Source organism: Neomonachus schauinslandi, chromosome 6 (genome assembly GCF_002201575.2).
Source record: "Neomonachus schauinslandi chromosome 6, ASM220157v2, whole genome shotgun sequence".
NCBI lineage: Eukaryota > Metazoa > Chordata > Mammalia > Carnivora > Phocidae > Neomonachus > Neomonachus schauinslandi.
Window position 1 is genome coordinate 981,130 of NC_058408.1, and position 18,096 is coordinate 999,225.

The 18,096-nt window shown below is 59.9% G+C and overlaps 1 protein-coding gene across 1 annotated transcript in view; it reads right to left on the reverse strand.

Moving 5' to 3' along the window:
- Positions 1–8,422, reverse strand: part of KCNN3 (potassium calcium-activated channel subfamily N member 3) — a 132,704-nt gene extending 124,282 nt beyond the window's left edge. The window contains exon 1 of the mRNA XM_021682010.1: positions 7,562–8,422. Coding sequence (XP_021537685.1) covers positions 7,562–8,422 — 861 coding nt within the window. The remainder of the gene's footprint in view (positions 1–7,561) is intronic.
- Between the last annotated feature and the right edge of the window lie 9,674 nt (positions 8,423–18,096).

Here is an 18,096-nt window from a genome sequence, read left to right on the forward strand (position 1 = left end):
CTCGTCCACAAGCCCCACAGCCCTGCATTCCCTATCCCAAGTCTCCCGAAAGCCTGTCGTCTTTGAAGCCACTCAAGAAAGTCCCCAGTATCCTTGGTCCCCCGCTTCTATCCCAGGACGCCTTCCCGGCCGGCCCTCCCCCCGCCGTCCCACGCGCTCCGCCTCGTTCTGCACGGTCATCGCGCGTCCCCCTGACCTTCCTCCTGGACTCTCAGGCTCTGGCCTGACTCCATGGCCTTATTTTTGTTCCCTCCACCTGTCCCGTTTGCATGGACACACCCAGTTAGCTGTGCCCAGGCCACAGATTGCTGACTGTGGGTTAGGACAACTGGGTCCCCTGAGGCAGGAAGGCTCCAGAAGCCCAGGCCAGGCCACCGCGACAGCCCCACCTTCCAGGGAACATCCCGCTTCCCCTCGCTTGTGCAGACGCCCCCAGGGCAGCCCATCCAGAAACACGACCACACGGGTGACTTGTCACCCAAGGATGAGAGGGGGGCACAGGCCGCATGCGCTCACCTCTTCCAGAGCCCTTTCTACAGCCAGTAGAGCGGAGGGTGACGTGCTCACTCACGCCCGCCACGCCCCCACGCCCCCCACGCCCCCCACGCCCGCCACGCCCCCCGGGTGGCTGTGGGTTAGCAGGAGCATCTTCGGAGCACTGGGCTCATCAAACACGGCTGGCAGGTTTCAGGGCTCAGCGGGTGCCTCACTCTGTGCCAGGCGCCATGTACGGGCGGAGGCTGGAAGTCCCTATGGACGTCTGAGAAACGGGCTCCAAATTCAGGAAACTCCCTGGAGACCCACCAGCATAGGCCACCGGGGTCTGAATTCAAACCCAGAGCCAAGCCCTTGACCACCATGCTAGCTTGGCTCTACCAATCCTACCAAGTCTTAGGAAACAAGAGCATCAGGTCTTCAGTGTGGACGCCGAGCTCCTGAAGACTGTAGATACCAACGAAATATTAAGTCGCCCCCGTGCCCTTGTCCTTGGCACAGGCATCCTGCTCCCTGCAGAGAAACTCCAGGATGAGACCTGGCCCCAGGAACGTCCCCGCGCGTCCCTGTCCTCCCTCCCCACCCTGTGCCTCACAACAGGACCTGCTCCAGCCCCCTCCCCACCGCTCTGCCTGGTTAATCCTGGGGGACCAGCCACGGCCCACAAGGAGCCTCCCCAGTACCCTGAAGGCCTGCCTCCTTCCTCAGTGCCCCCAACGCCACCAGTGGACGCTGAGGCCGGCCTGGATGCGTGCACCTGGGTGCAGCGCTGGCCCCCGACGACAGAGCTTGAGGACTGTGGCCTGTGGTCTTTGCAGCAGACCAGAAAGCGCTGGAACGGGGTTGGGGTGGGGTTGGCATGAGAACCCTGCCCTCATTTTTGAGTCAAAGAAACAGAGGCCCAGAGAGGCCGAGGGCCCTGACAATGGCCACACAGTGAGTTAGAAGCAAGAGGGGAAGCAGATGGGCCTTTCTTTAACACTTACTGCCGCTAACAGAGCCAAACACAGCCTCATGCCAGGGAAGGAGGAAACTGGGACTGGGGATGAAGAAGAAAATTCTAGAAGCAGGGATGAAGAAGCCTGTAGAGGTTCCCTCACTCAAATCCCCCGCAGAGGTCTACGGCAGGGTTGGGGATAGGGAGACAAGCAGGCGCTGGAGACCTGGACTCCAGCTCTAGAACCATCTCTCCTGAGGGGCCCTGGACACGGACCACACACCCCTCTGCAGCCCAGGTTTCTACCTGTGGCTGGTTGTAGTGACCCCGGGGCCGCGGTGGGTCATGAGGACGCAAGCGTGGCAACACTGCGTGTGCTGTATGTGCTGAGCCTGGCGGCCAGGGCTGGGGAGGGACAGGCACCCAAGGGACGGCGGGAGTTCCGCCATGTGCGGGGGCCTTGGTGGGGTGGGCCCCTGTTCGTCCGTAAGCCCCACACCTTCCCCATCCCAGCCTGGCCAGCATCGCCCCGGAGCAGTCCTGGGCTTCCACACAGACCCTGGGCCTGTGCACAATCTCACCCTGGACCCAGGCCACCCTGGGGCCCCGCGCTGGCGCCCCCAGGACACAGGTCTCCCACCTTCCTGCCTCCCCTGGTAAAGTTCCTCCCAGTCCAGTATCCGGAGGCGTCACAGGGCTCCAGCCCATCAACCCTGGTCTGCCTCTTCCACGAATGACAAGCAGCTTCTCCAGCAGCAGACGAGGGAAAAAGGGAAAAGGCCCAGGTTCTCATCCCAGCACGGCCCCCTCCAGCTCACACTGCAGCCTGGCTGGGGTCCGCTCGGCAAGGGGACAGGGGGCCGTGACCGCACCCACGGCCAGGACTCTCGGGAGCCCGAGGGCCCCCCGACGCCGCCTGGGTGCTCACAGGCAGTGCCCCCACCAGCCCTCGCCCCACGGCCTCGCCGCCCCAGCAGAGCTCCTGGGGGGCAGGGGAGGTGGGCCTGGGGCACCTCAGAACGCATCAGCCTCCTCCGGACTTTGCTCAGCAGAAGAAAAGGCACAGAACTTCCTCCCCACGGCTCCTGAGAACAGTGTGGTCTCAGAATCCCCCACCCTCATTATTTAAAGAGGAATAGCTGCTTTTCTGGTTTCTCTCTCTCTCCCTCTGGGTTTTGAAAGAAAAGAAAACCGGGTCTGCAGCCACTGAGCTGAGTAAGGTGGTGTTGCATTGAGTCGCCCCTCACAGCCGCGCTCTGTCACACACATTCTCCCCCCAAAATGTGCTGGACAAATAGCCCCCACAAACCCGCGCTCTGTGTGGATTCTGCCCCTCCAGCCAGGCCGCCGCCCCTCCACGGAGGTGACTCCAGTTTCTTTTCATTTTATGTTTCTTTACCTTCTGTTTTTCAGAGCAGATCTTTGGACCCTGGACTGGCCGGTGTCCCTCCCTGAAAGCTGGGGAAGGGCCGTGCGAGGCGGCCCCCAGCTTCCCAGTTAGCCCATGCAGCGGATGCAAGCCCAGCAACAGCACCGTGCCCGCCGCAGGGGACGCTGCCGGGAGGAAGGGGTGTCACAAGCACCCCGAATTCTGCCCGGACAGCTATAAACAGCGTGATGATGCGCCAAGGACAGGCATGCACTGCTGAGTCGTCCCTGCTGCGGTTACAAACGTTTGACTCATTTGTGGGCTGGCCACAAGCGTTGTAAATAGGGTCGCCACCACCCTGGGTGGGAGCATGTCCACAGAGCTGCTCTTGCCCTCCCTGGGCCAAGACGCTCAGCATGACCCCAAAGTAAAACCTACGCCTGGGCTCAGACCCTCCCACCTCCTGCAACCCTGTCCTGCAGGCCGCCACACAGGGAGGGTCCTTGGAGGGGTCTGTCCCATTCAGCGATGCCAACACTCCTGAGACCACAGAGGCATCTCCTCCCAAAGGTCAGGATGTCCCTGACAGCCGCCCACCTACCCCAGAGGGGCTCCTGGGTCTGGCAGGAGGTGCGGGCCGTTCTCCCAGCCAAGCCCGCCCGCTGCCCTGCCCTTCTGCACACAAGCCCTCCGTGGCCAGGGAAGGCAGGGGCTCAGAGACCTGGGACCCGCTAACCTACTCAGTCGTTCAGGCTGGAGGCTGAGAGTGGACTCCTGGACCTCTGTGAGGTCAGCAAAGACACACAACACGTCGGCCCTAAGGGACCCCATTTTCTTTGAAGGGTTAAATGGCCAGGAGACCAAGCTGCCCTGGGCATGCAGAGGGGCCTGCCCTTTCCAGGGGTCCTCCCTCAAGGTGTTGTGAAGGAACAGAGGGAGCCAGGCATGGGGGTCAGGCAGGGCAGCCAGGGGAGCACCATCCCCCTGACCCCCGCCCACGGCCTGGGTGAGCCTGGCAGCAGGGCCAGGCAGGGGGGTGGTGGGAAGCACCCCACTGCAGGGGAAGCTGCGGGACGGCAGGGGTCCGCACTGCTCAGGAGGTGAGACCCAGCTGGATGGTGAGCCCGGGGGTAGCTGGAGGTTGGGCACAAACAGGGGACACGGAGAGCTGCCTCGCCGTACCAGCATTTCCCGGCCTCCCCTGTGGGAGGCCGGGAAATGGACACTGGACACTGCGGCGGCCCCACAGCCTGACCCCACAGGTCCCTGGGAAACAGGCCCACGAGGACTTGTCAGCTGGACAGAGGTGCCGGCCGAGCCACAGCGAGGTGGCAGGCTGGGGCTGGGGAGTCCGCAGCTCGGGGAGGAGAGGGGCGGGCCCCGGTTCTCCCTCCACCCAGTGGACAGAGCCCAGCAGGCGGTCCAAGGCCTCCAGCCAGCTCAGGAAGACCACAGCACGAACGCCCAGAAGGACTCCCCGCAGACACGCCGCCTGAATCCTGACTGGCGCGGACGCGGCAGAGACTAAGTCCCTCAGAGTTCCCAGCAGGATCCCTGGGCCTGGCCCTGTCGCGGTGTCTAAGCCCTTGGGGTAAATCCACCTGTTTTTCTTAAACCTGGACTCCCTGCCCAGTTCGGGGGGCAGCCCTGCACCCGTCGGCGTCCACGAGGGCCATCTCCGGCCCCTCGCTGCCAGTCGGCCTCCCGGCCCGGGCCCTCCTGTTCCTGGGCCCGGCGTCGGCCCATCTCCCTCCCCCGCTGTCACCTGTGGCTCATGAGGAGGGGACCGAGGACCGCTTATCTCCTCTCCCGGGCCCCCTTCTGCATTAACTCTGAATAGGCTCAGGGCAGGCCACGTTCCTTCTCAAGGGAGCCAGGCCCACGTGGCAAATTCCTCCCCAGCAACAGACATCAGCCAGAGACACAGATGGAAGTCCGCAGCCCCGAGGAAGGAAACAGCTCCCGGAAAGCGGCAGCTCCGGCACAGGCTCACGGCCTTCCATCGCTTGGGGAGGACGCGTGGCCCCCTCCCAAGGGCCTCTGAGTGGGAAGGGCCACCCTCAGTGCAGAGGTCCCCAGTCGGCCCGGGCGACCTCCACACTGGTCAGCAAAGCCAACCAGACACACAGAGTTCTCCAGCTAAAGACACTGCTGCCCGGCCCAGCCCAGCCCAGGGCCTGCCGGACGGCCACGCTGCCCTCGGTCCTAGCCCAAACCCTCTCGCCACGGTAGAGCCCGTGACAGACAGGCTGGGGAAACAGAGCCATGAGTAGAGGCCGTTTCCAGGCAGAAGACCCAGCCCCTTCTCAGAACTTCTCCCCGACAGGACGCAACTTCTCACGCCATTGACAAGTGTTAGCTCCGACCTGTCGAGGGCCCAGCTGATTCTGGAGCCAGAGTTGGGGGGAAAAGACATCTCTGCTCTCATCACCACTATTAATAACAATGATAGTAGGCCCCGTGTTGGAGCCTCACACTTATCAGATTCGCTCTCCCCGTTGACAGCTGGGGAGATGGGCTCGCAGAAGATACACAGCTGGTCCAAGATCACAGCTCTGGAAGCGGCAGGGCTGGGATTCAAACTTCACTCTGATTCTTTACAATGATCCTGTTTGTGACCGGGGCCGGCGAGGGATAGCTGCCTTACCCATCCTGGGTCCACAGGGCCTGACCCAGGAGACACCCCAAAAATGCTTGTCCCAGAATGACTCAATGCACAGAGGGGCAGATGGAGAGGCTGGGGAGCAGGTTACCATGAGCCCTGCTGATCACCACCCACACTGTCCCAGGGGCACACAGGTGGCCACCTCACCAGCTGGGGCAAGCAGGACCTTGCTGCTCAGGGCCCCTCACACTGCCATGAGGGTCAGCAGCTTAGAACCGGCTGAGGCCCAGCGCAGTGGACCTGCCTCCCCTTCCTTCACACCAGAGTCTGTTTTCCCTGGCTCCGGGTAAGGCCCTTTCCCTGAATACTCCTTCAGGGTGGCACCTGCCCCAGACCCTTTCCTGCCAGCAGCAACGCTCCCATGGCACTAAGACCAAGGTGCCCCATGCCGGGAGCATCCCCAGAAGGAGCCATTCCCTTAAGAGCTCTGACCACGGGGGTCGCTGGGGTGCTGGTCTTGCCCCTTGCCCTCACCCCTGAGCACCTGGGCCTTCATCAGTCTCCCCCGGCAAGGGCTCCTGGTCCCCATGGGGGGCTGGGGGGAGCCAGGGCTGTGCCGAGGGTGGCGGCCCCGAGAGAGCCGCAGCAGGCTCAGAGGCTCGCTCCAGGGATGACTAAGTGAGCTGCTATTCCCGGGGAAACCCCGCTCACTTCTGCCCTCTGAGGGGCTCAAATCCTGGCACTATTCTGATGCAGGCAGCTTCCAGGGGCTGCCCTCTGCTGGGGCAGCCCCCTCTGAGCAGCAGGTCCCTGGGGGGCCCTCCGCGTGCAAGGAAGTCTTGGGGCTGGCTGCTCAGGTGGCTGACAGGTCTGCCTGTGCCTGCGGGAGAGGGAGGCTGGGAATGAGGGAAATCCGATCAGCACCTCCTAGGTTTTTGCGGCTGCATTTCAACAAGGAATGTGGCAGTCCCACAGCAGCTGTGCCTAGCCTGAAACAAGCTCCATTTGAAACCTGCAACAGCTGAACCCCTCCCAGCCACCCCCTGCCCAAAATGACAAATAAGAGAAATCCAAGGGACAAGCAAGCACGCACACACGCACTCACACACACTCTCCCCCCACAACAAATTGGGGGCGAGGGGGATAGGGGGAAAAAATCCACTTGGACACTGAGTGCCCGGGGCCTGCAGCCCTCCGGCCCGCAGCGCGAGGGCCCCCAGCAGGCAGAGCACTGGCGGAAACCCACCTGCCTCCATCCCCACGCCCCTGGAGGCCGCGATTTCCAAGCCGAGGCTGAAGCCAAGCCGCCAGCCCCGGCCGGGTGTGCACACACTGCACCTCACTGATCCCGAGAGGCGGGCCCGGGGTGCGGGCTCTCGGCCCGCGGGGAAGCCCTATCATCCCATCTGAAGGAGAGGCGCTCGCTCCCCGCTCCCGGGGGCTAAGGCCAAGGCGGCGCCCACCTGCTCTGCTGGGGACACCTGTAGCCGGTTTTGTCAGCGGCTGTTTACAGACGGCAGCTTTATGCTGAGCGCTCCTTCCTGAGGGAAAGGACCGCGGGGTCCCTCCGCCCGTTTTCACCCGTGCCCCCAAGGGACTCGGGTCACCGGTGCCTTGTCACCGAAGTCTGTCAGGGACGAGGAGGAAAACAGAAACTTGGGAAGAGAGGGAGAAGCCAGAGGGAGAAGGGATAGGATGGCATCCCCACCCCCCACCCAGACATTTATTTCTCTTCCATCCTCGGGAAAATGGAGTGGAGCAGGGCGGGGAGCAGAGGAGGGAAGTCGCAGGAACTGGCAGGCACATCAAGGCAGAGTGTAATTAATTGGTGCGTTAAGCCGCTGGGCTCCGCTTTGGTACGAGTGAACCAGGAGGAAAACGATGTCTCGGAAGGGAACCGTTCCTCCTCCCAAACACAGTATTGCAACACACAGTTACGGGGACGCCCCCCCCCCCAAGAAAGCGAGCAATGAATTCTCCCGGGATTCAGAAAGAAAACCATGGGAAGTTAGAGTGCTCCATATAATTGAGCAAACGCCTCTCCAACCACCGCCTCTCCCCTCCATCAATCTCTCTCTCTCTCTCTCTCCTCTCTCTCTGTTGCTACCTACATATTCCTTTTGTTCAAGGTATAAAGAGAAACCGCAGCCCCTACCTTTGAGTACAAACCCCAAGAGAGCTCGGTCTCTATCACCATAACAACAATTCCAAACATCCCAAAAATCAGAGCATAGTCACTGAGCCGCTTCCTCTTTTCAAACAGGGCCCTCCTGTGTCCCAGCTTATAGCCAATGTTCTGGTTTTTCCGCTTGTTGGCTTTGGGGAAGGTGGTGCTGCCGGGAGTGGTGCCAGCATGCTGGTGGTTGTGGGTGGCGTTGGGGTGGTGGAGCAGGGTCTGGTGGGCATGGCTGTCCTCCCGGGAGGAGATGATGATCTCTGGGGGGTTGCTGGGGCTGAAGAGCTGGAGGGGCTGGCCTTCGGGCTCGGCCTCGATGAGGTTCCTCCGGGAGGCACTGAGCCGGCTGAGGGGCTTCATGACCCCACCACTGTACTTGCAGGAGCTCATGGCGATCTCCGTGAACGGGTTGCTGTCCCGCCGGTGCACCAGGGGGCTGGCCTGCCGGTGCCGGCCGCCTCCACCAGGCCCACTTGTGGCTGTGGAGCTTGGAGAGTGGCCAAGCAAGTGGTCATTGAGATTGAGCTGGCTGCCCTGCCTGGAGGAAGGGTGGAGGACGGCGGTGGAGTTGGCCGAAGGGAGGCCCCTGAGCGTCGTGGGAGAGGAGTGCAGCAGGCCCGGCTGGACAGGCTGGCTCTGGAGTTGGGCGAGCAGAGACAAGGGATGCGGCGGCGGCGGCGGCGGCTGGAGCTGTGCGGGCTGAGGCGGCACCAGGGGCCCTGGGGGCTGCTGGGGGGCCGCCGCCGGCTGGGGCTCGTCCCCGGAGGATGGACAGGGACACTTGGGCTCTTCATCCAGGTCCCCCACCCCCGAGTCATGGAAGTGCCCAGAAGTGTCCATCTTGGGGCCTGGCTGGATTCCCTGCAGCACAACCCCCCACCCCAAAGCCACCCTCGCTCCAAAGATGTCCTCAGAGAAAGCCAGGCATCCAAGCCCCCAGCGGGTGTCTTGGCCCCAGTCTTCTTTCCTTGGCTTCGGTCCTCTGGGGCTGCCTGGGGTCCAGACGCCGCCACTCAAGGATGCATTGCCCTGGGCAGGAGGGGCCCGGAGCCAGAAGCAGCGGAGAAGGAACTCCGTCTCAGGAGCCGGCCCTCTGGGAGCGCGCACGGCCAGGCTCAGCCTCACTCCTCGCGGGCTCAACAGCTTTGCTCCCCTCCTGCGGCCGGCGCTACACGGCAAGCCAAGCCCACTTAGTGGCCGCGGCCCTCATTGGCTCGGCGCAGGTCTCCACCGCCTCCAGGCTCCGCCCCCGCGCAGGCCCCTCCCCGGAGGCGGGGCCAGCCGCCCGCGGCCCCCACCCCGGGCCGCGCAGCGAGGGCAGAGGGCGCAGGCCCCGCAGCGAGCGCTGGGAGCTGTAGTTTCCCACGCGGGGCCGGCCCTCCCTCCTGCGACAGGTGCAGCGGGCGTCCGCGAGCCACGGCGACAGGGACGTGCGCGCACGCGGGGCGCCGAGGGGGGCGGAGCGGGGCCTGCCGAGGAGGGGAGCCGCGCACCCTGACGCGGGGGCGGGCAGCGGCAAGAGTCAGGGTCACTAATGGCCGGGGTCTTCCTCAGGTAGACCTCCACGCGCCGGGGAGGCGGGCCTCGTGTTCCCGGCGCACGCACTGATGCTCAGAGACGTCGAGCAGCTACTTCAGGGTCACCGTCCTGACCCCAGGTGCGTGAGCTCACCTACTGATGAGCGCCGCAGTAAGTGTGCAGGGCGCCCCTTTGTCATTCCCAGCCGTGATGTCATCATTCTCCTTTCACAGGAAAAAAATCCCACAGGCCCAGATAAGTCCCTTGGCAGCTGTGCCCAGCTGGTAATTGAGGGCGCTAGGGTTTGAACCCAGGGGGGTGGGAGCCCCGGCCCCTACACCCTCTCCCAGGATGCCTTCCCGCCATGACGCTCAGCTCCAGGAAGGTTGCTCCAAAGATGGTGAGGAAGAACCGCCTTCCCAGCGGGAGGGCTCCTGCGGGACATGGAGTCAGCAGAGGGTCTGGCTGGGGGTCACCCACCCCACCTGCTCCGCCCGGGGGCGCTCTGGGAGTCAGGGTTCGGAACAGCGGTGGCTTCCCGGGCTCAGGGCCATCATCAAGTATTTATTAAGCTCCCACTGTGTGCAGAGGGAGTTCCAAAGACGCAGGACCTGAGCTGAATGCATTTCCACTTCTAACCGCAGCGGACTTAGGGATCAGGGAGGAAGGGGTCGTTGTGGGATTTGCCAGGCACACCTGGGGTTTTAAGAGGAGGAATGATTTCCTCTGTCCAGCTGCTTCCCTGAATAGGAAGGGGACAGAACAGGAGAGCCCTCCACACACAGGGATACACCACACAGGGGCACACGTGTGCTTAGGTGTCACGCACCGGCCCACAGGCAGCTGTGGGCACACACACACAGGGGGTCTCTAAAGCAGCTCTGTTGAATGGTGAGCAGCAAGTGGGCAGAGGTCCCACAAATGGGCCCAGAGGACCCTATGCATGCCAGGCTCACCTCTCCAATCCCCTACTGGCCCTGAGGATTAAGAACTAAATATTACTTGTAATCTAAGCCACAACCCCAGAAACCTGAGTAATTACACTTACACACAGTAATCCTGATTGTTGTTATTATTGCCAGCGACGTGGTCATCCCCTGCACCCCACTGCCCCTACAAGGCACAAGCTTGCGGGCTCCCGTGTTGTCCCGTGGCCATGCAGGCCCTCCAGAGCCCACCCACTCTCCAGCATGCCCTGCCCTCCTTCCCCTTCCCCTCTGTCTTCTTGCTTTCCCTTCCCCCATGCCCAAACAGAGCACCTGTTTGGTTCAAGGCTCCAAATCACATACTTAGGCTTAATGATTTCCTAATAAATTATCATTACTATGTTGTTAGTAACAGAATGTGCTGTTGGTATTGGTTCTCAGTGCCAGATACAGCATCTGGGCTGTGAAAAAAATCAATTTCCAGGGACAGACTCCAGGCCTGGGCATTTCTGTGCCCACCCCACTGCTGTGACCTGCCTCAGCTGACCTTTCTGGGCCAGCCTCCTGCCGCTGGCTCTCCGGGCTGTGCCACCTGGATCCAAGCAGGGACTGAGTGTGCCCTCTGTCACAGGTGGGGGTGAGAAACAGCCTGGATGGGGAGGGAGGGCCAAACTGGGCCAGAGCCGAAGCTGGACTGCAGACTCATCTGGAAATGGGCTGGAGCTCGACGGCTAGGACACCGAAGCATCTCGCGCCCTCCCCGTGGCCGCCCTGTTGGAGTGGGGAGAGCAGAGCCTGAGCCTGCTCTCTGAGCCACTCGCTGTGGGGCCTGCGCCCTCTGCCCAGGCTGGGGCCCTCTCTGCCACAGCCACGTGACCACAGGCAGGATGACTCCCTTCTAATCTTCAGCTTCCCACTCTATAAACTGAGAGTCCCTGTCTCATGGGGTTTGGAGGAGGACTCGATGCAGGTCAGTATGAGTGGGCCAGCCCACCAGACCACACTGGGAGCTGCTCAGCCCCAGGGCCTGACCACATCAGGTCTTCCATCCTGGCCTGCTCTTCTCGTCCCTCCACCGCTGCATGTCCAAACCCTCCTTGTTGGAAAGCCCCAGCAACTCCCCTAGCCCCTAGCTATAACCATGTCTTCAGAACAGTCCTCGAGTTGGAGCTATCAACCATTTTACAGATGAGCAAACCGAGGCATTAGGCAAGTTTGAAAACTTACCTACAGTTACTAACTGGTAACTAGCAGCAAAGCTGGAATCAAATCCAGGTCTGTCCAACCCCCAGTACTTTCCATCTGTCCTGAAATCCATATCAGTAGGATTCAGTCTTATTGATATTTATTAAACTAAACTTTACCATATGACTCACATAGTCAGGAGCTTATGGTCTCACCATAGAGGCAAGCTACACTCACATGGGATGATAAAGAACCACAACAGAGATCCCAAAGTGTGGTCCAGGCAATAGAGTTCATTGAAGGCAGAAGGTAATCAACAGAGGTTTCATGGAAGTGGTGGGTATTGAGCCACACCTTGAAGGATGGGCTCTTCCTTCAAACACCTTGGGCCTGGTCTACAGGCTCACCTCAGAGACGCCGTGGTCTCGGTCCCAGACCACTGCAATAAGCCGGTATCGGAATAAAGCAAGTCAAATAAGTTTTTTGGTTTCCCAGTGCGCATAAAAGTTATGTTTGCCCTATAGTGTAGTCTATTAAGTGTGCAATTGCATGATGTCTAAAAAAACCAATATGTTTACCTTAATTAAAACATACCTTATTGCGGGGCACCTGGCTGGCTCAGTCAGAGGAGCATGCAACTCTTGATCTTGGAGTTGTAAATTCAAGCCCCACGTTGGGGGTAGAGATTATGTAAAATCTTTAAAAAAAAAATACTTTATTGCTAAAAAATGCTAACCATCATCTGAGCTTTCAGCAAGTCATATTCACTGATCACAGATCATAACAAATAGGATAATGAAAAAGTTTGAAATATTGCAAAAATTACCAAAATATGACACAAAGACAGAGTGAGCAAATACTGTTGGAAAAATGGCACTGATAGACTTGCTCGATGCAGGCTTGCCACAAACCTTCCATTTATTAAAAAAAAAAAGGCAGTATCTATAAAGCGCAATAAAGCAATGAGTAATAAATGGAGGTGTGCCTGTATGAAGCTGAAGGCAAGGGAGCGTGGTGGGGCTTCGAAGCTCAGGGAGCACAGGGAACGTGAGCGAGGATATGCTCATCAAACCCAGGGAGGAAGAGATGGCCTTTGGCCTCCAGCTGCACATCAGCCTGCTGCCACTTACCCCACTGTCCTCCCCACTCAGCCCTCACCGCCTCCCTCCTTACACCCAACACCATCTTCATCTAGGTCCTTCAGCAAGCTATGCTTCCTTCTGCCTGGCATACCCTTCCCTGCATCTTCATCTAACACAATCTTCTTTGCCCTCAAAGAGATGACTCACAGGTCCTCCTCCTAGGAAGCCTCTCCTGAGCTCCTCAAATCCAGATTAGGGGCCCTTCATACATATTTTCACACCCTGTGCTCACCTCTGTCCCTGTCTTTATCAAGCGGTATATCTGTTACCTCTTTGGGTGTCCTTTTCCCCCCTCGACGGTGACCTTCTTGAGGACAGGAATGAGGTCTTCTCCAGCACTGTATCTGCAGCTCTTGCCCATAATAGATGCTTAATAAAGATTAATTGAACTAAACTGAGATTGAAACCCAGAAGAGGTCATTTGGAGGCAAATAAAAGGAAGTTGTAGTATTTTCCACAACAAATAATGACCACAGTTTCCCCATCAGTAAAATGAATGAAACAGAAGAGATAACGCCTAAGATCATTAACCTTAAAATCCCATAGTCTGTGATCTGTGGAAATTGTTACTCCCAAAAGGTAGAACTGACTGAAAATAAGTTTAAGAAAAATGATGATTTGTGGTTTATATGGCTGTCTTTCCCAGTATACTGTGAACTCAACGAGCACAGAGAAGGGGTCTAATTTTTTTCTGTATCTCCAGAACTAAGCAAGGTGCCTGGCCATGGATATACTCATTAAAGGTTTATTGGATGGCTGGTTGTGTGGAAGAGTGGATGGTGGATGGATAATGGATGGATGGATGGATAGGTGAGTGGGTGGATGGATGGATGGGTAGATGGATAGATTTAAATATAGTGATAGATAATAGTGGGTTTTTAGAAAAGCCTGTGTATTTAAGGGATATTCTTAACCTTCCAGGGATAGACAATATCAAAATCAACCATGCCCTCCCTCAGACCCTGGAAGGTTGGGGCAGAGACTGCTCTGGACTGAACAGCTCATTAGCCCATCCAAGTTCAGTCATTACTATGTTCTTACCTAGGAGCTTTGTCACTAGATCAATTAATGCTTTTTTTATTTATTCATTTATTTCAGGGAGAAAGAGAGAGGAAACACAGGGAGGGGCAGAGGGAGAGATTCCCAAGCAGACTCCTCACTGAGCACGGTGCCCAACATGGGGCTTGACCTCACGACCCTGAGATCACAACCGAGCCAAAACCAAGAGTCAGATGCCCAACCAACTGAGCCACCCAGGTGCCCCGTTAATGCTTTGATAATAAAAGCAATTCCAGTGTTTGCCCAGCATGTTCACAAAAATATTCATCTCCACCTCCCGGCAGCCCTGAAAGGCAGACCGAGAAGGTCCCACTGCTCCATGCATTACACGCTCACCCCTGTAAACTAAAGCGTAGAAAGGTTTAAGTGACTCGTCTGGGTCACCAGTTAGTCGTGGATTTGAACACGAATCCCGCTGACCCTAGGCTTGCGCTCTTTCCCCGTCGTGCTGCCAGGCACGTCATTCCCCAAGTCCCGTACACAGTCCTACTGGAATTTAAGGAGAGCACTCCAAGCCTCCCCAGACCTGCCCCCCTCTGCTCCTTCCCCAGTGTGACATCAGCCCCTCTTCTGAGTTTCCTTCGCACTTCCGCTGGATCTTTCTGGGGATGCTTTTCACCTCTCGCCTTGTATTAGAGTTGTCTGTGTTCGTGTCTTTTCTCTGTGTGTTTTAATTCACACTGTGAGCCCCTTGGTGACAGAAGCTTATGGTACAAATCATAATGCGCGTGCACACACACGCACAGCAGTGCGCCTCGCAACCAAACTGTGCACTGAAGCAGTGACAGCAAGAGCTCAGGGCCCTCTGGCCCCGGACACGCGGCTCGCCCCTCTCCGACTGTCAGCAAAAGCCAGTGCTTCTTCTGTCTGAGCCCCCGAATGACCAGACCCTGGGGAAGGCCTCTCCCCACTAAAGCCCAGGCCGTGACCGAGTGAGCAACGTGCAGCCTCCTGTGGGAGCTGAGGCCTCTTCAGCATCACACTGTCCCCTCCAGCATCCTGCTTTGCTGAAGGAAAACTGAACCCTCGCCTGGATCTGACTATAATGGCAGCATGGGCCTCACAGCCCACGTGTCCTGGCACATCTGCGGAGGGTCTGCTCTGTGCGTGTGTGGTTTCAACCAGCCAGTGGGGTCGGGTCAGCATCCCTGTTCTACAGCTTCTGAGAAGGTAGCTGGCTTGCTCTTCTTCTCAGAGGAGGCAAGATGCCCAGCCCGAAGCCGGAAGGTCTGCCCACTCACAGGTCACCTTACCCAGGCAGCCACCGCCGCTGGGCCTCTTCCCCTGCCACAGAAAATACGTGTCCTGCTCGGCTTCCGGTCCAGGTTCTCCACGAAACTCCCTCCGACAGAGGCGGGGAAGCTTCCAGAGCAGCCCGGCGGGTGCCTGTCTGGCAGAAACTGGCGAGCCTGCTCCTGCACTGGGTGCGGCCTGAGGATGGAGGGGAGCCGCCAGGTACGGCCTTGGGCTGGGAGCCCGACCCCTCTGGTTCCTGCCGATGACCCACGAGCAGGTGCACCACTCTGAGCCCGTAGACCTGGGCCTGTCCACGCCTCCCCCCGCAACTGGTCTGTGAAAATCGAGATACACTTTTCAGGGCTTCTCCCGACCCCTCCTCCACAGCTTTGGTGTGGAAACTTGTTGTTCTGGCCAGATGAGTCAGGCCGGATGCCACGTTTATTTACTTGAGGGGTCAAGGGTCAAATGAAAGTTGCTGATGTCCAGAAAGAAAGCATGGGAAGTGGGCACAGCCAGCACTTGTCACCACAATGTTCTGCCTGGCCCCCGAGGAGCTGGTAGAGGTGCACATACTTTGCAAACTAGAACGTGGTGCCCATGGGAACTGGGCCAGGGCAAGGACCTTGCTGGCCTCTGGCGGTTGAGGGAAGGCCCACGCTGGCCCCTGCCTTGCCAGGGCACAGGGTCCGAGCCTCCTCCCTGGAGCCTGGGCAGGTGCAAAGGCTGGCATGCTCAGGACTGGGTCGGCGGAGAGAGCCGGTCGCCAGCCCACCCGGGCTCAGCGGCGCGCGTCCACGGCCAGCCCAGCCTGCAGTGTAGGTGACGGCTCCTTCTACCCAGAGACCCAGCCTCACGGGGGCAGGAGTTTTGTCTGTTCTGTTCGCAGCTGAATCCCCTGTGCTTGGCACAGAGCACGTTCCCGGCCCCAGTCCCAAAGGCCCAGCGAGAAAAATTACCTCTAACGGTCTCACAAACCCAGAGCTGCTCAGGTGGGAGGGCCCAGAACCCGGGGCAGCCCCCGGCCCCTGGCAGGGAGGGGGGCCGCGAGCATGCCGCAGGCCCTGCTGACCCCCACTCCTGAGAAGTCAGGTGAGGCCTGAGCCCTCCGAGCCGGCCGCTGGCGCTCTGGGCCCCAGGCTGCATTCGGCGGGGGCAGCTAAAGCAGGAGGGGCCTGGGGGCTCGCAGCCCAGCTCTGGCTCTGAGTGAAGGCGCCCCGCGGGCTGATGCTCCCCACCTGGGGCACCGCGGCTTGAGCAGGTTTGTGAGGAGTGTGGCGCCCTCTGCTGGTGGCAGGTGCACATGGCCCTGCTCTGCAGGCATCCGGGGCCGTGCGCCCAGATCCCAGACAGAACCTGCAGGGCCCTCACTTTCTGCCTCCTTCCATGGGGGCCCGGTGACTCGCCCAGTGCCAGGATTCACCTGGTGAACATTGTCAAGGGGGCTCCTATCTGGCAGGGCCTTGAGGTTTTCCATCGGCGAAGAAGAGATCACCCCTGCTGCCACCCCGGGTGGGGCAGGATGACGCCCTGGAATGAGAGGGTGAGGGCCCACAGAGGTGCCTCAAGGCCCACCCTCCCAGCAGGAGAAGGCCTCCCTGCGCTGGGAGGTGGCCCCCTCCAGGACCCTCAGGACCCTCTCTCCTGTCACCTGCCATAGGACGGCGGCAGCTCGGCTCACGGCAATCCCTCCCCCACCCCCACGCCAACCTCCTCCGCCCAGGCCCCCAGCTGCAGCCAGGCCTCTGTGCCCAGCGCTTTGACATGAATAATGCAGAAGGGCAGGCATCTGGCTCACCTCCCTCCTTTGCCCCCTTGTCTCCGGTAGAGTGGAAGCCGGAGGGTTGCTATGGACACCGTCCCTCCTCGGGAATAATCCGCAGCCGCCCGCCCTGCTGGAGTCCGGGTGCCTGGCCACGGGGCTCAGAGGCGGCAGGAGGCTCCCGGGCAGCTCCAGCACAAGCAGGAGAAGCAGGATCAGATGGGCTGAGGGGAGGGGGCCCAGCGAGATGAAATCGCACAAAATGGGAAGCAACAAGCTCGATCTGTGCAGGGAGTTGGACAGAACCAAGGTCGATTTAGCCAGAATTAGAAAAGCAATCGTATCTGAACAGGCTCCCCATCAAATGGGACATGAATCGCTTGGCCGGCACCTCCCGTTTGGGCAGGGGTGCGGAGCGGAGGGAGGGCGTGCAGAGGTCCCGCGGCGGGTGCAGCAGCCCCTTGCCTCCCAGAAGAGCAGCCGTGGCTCCAGGAGCTTTCCCGAGCGGGACTCCTGGCCGCTCCCTTGCCCGGCTCCACACTGCTCGCAGCCCCTTCCTTCCCCTGACCGCAGGTCTGGTCGCCACCACGCCGCTGGCTTCCCCACCACGAGGACGCACAGGGCACGCAGGCAGCTCCCACCGTGTGGCCAGAGAACTGTGACCTCCAGTGCTGTCTCCTGAGGGCCAGAGCATAATGCCTCTATGAATGTCCCCCCAGGAGATCCGGACACTGCCACTGGGCTGTCCACCCTGAAGTGTCAGCCCTGTCGCCTCGATCCATGCCCCACCATTGCCCACCTGCACACCACACCAGGTCATCAAGGCCACGACCCTCCACGCATCCACGGACTCAGGTCCAACCGGACAGGATGGTCCAACGTGGAGCCTCCTTTCACTGTGTTCCACCCCAGGCCGCGTGCCCCTGGACAGGGCACGGCTGGCCTCCCCCTGCAGAGCCCGGTAGCCACAAGGGACCTTTAAAGAGAGGGCCCCTGGGACAGCGGGCTGGGCCCTGTCTGCCGCTGAACGCATGCCCAGTGGCCGGCAGAGTTAGCCTTGCCTCACCCCGACCACCTCCACAAACCGCCTTCCACGTGCGTGAACCCTGGAGGAAGAACGTGAACAGACCGGGGAAGCCCGTCTCATCCCAAAGGGCCCTGGAGTCAGACACAGATAAGGACACACACAAACTCCAGCACACACACCGGATACACGTACGCACGCGTGCAAAGAAACAGACGGAGGGTGGGATCAAAGACTTTGCCGAATCCCCACATTTATCTCTCTCGTGTTTGTATTTCTGCCATAAAGTACAGGGAAGCAAAACAGAGAGCTGTTCCGCCCCCAGACTCTGAAATGGATGTTCCGGAGCTACCCGTGGAAAGAGGGCCCCAGAGGCCCCCAGCGAGCGGGTGCGGGGCAGCCCGCCAGGCTCCCTCACCAGCGGTGACTCACTCCACACTGACTTCGTAACAAGCAGGACCCCAGCCCACGCTCAGGAGAAGCACAAGCCACGGCCCGTCCTGGACACAGGGACACTCAAGGGCAGTCCTCGTGGCAAGGGTTGGGGTGGGAGAGTGGAGGGTCCGCCGTTCGGACAGGAGGACTCCCAGCCCTGACGCCCGGTGTTTACCCCCTCCCAGCAGAGCCGCAGCCGGGCCTGGAACTCCCCGAGGACACGGCAG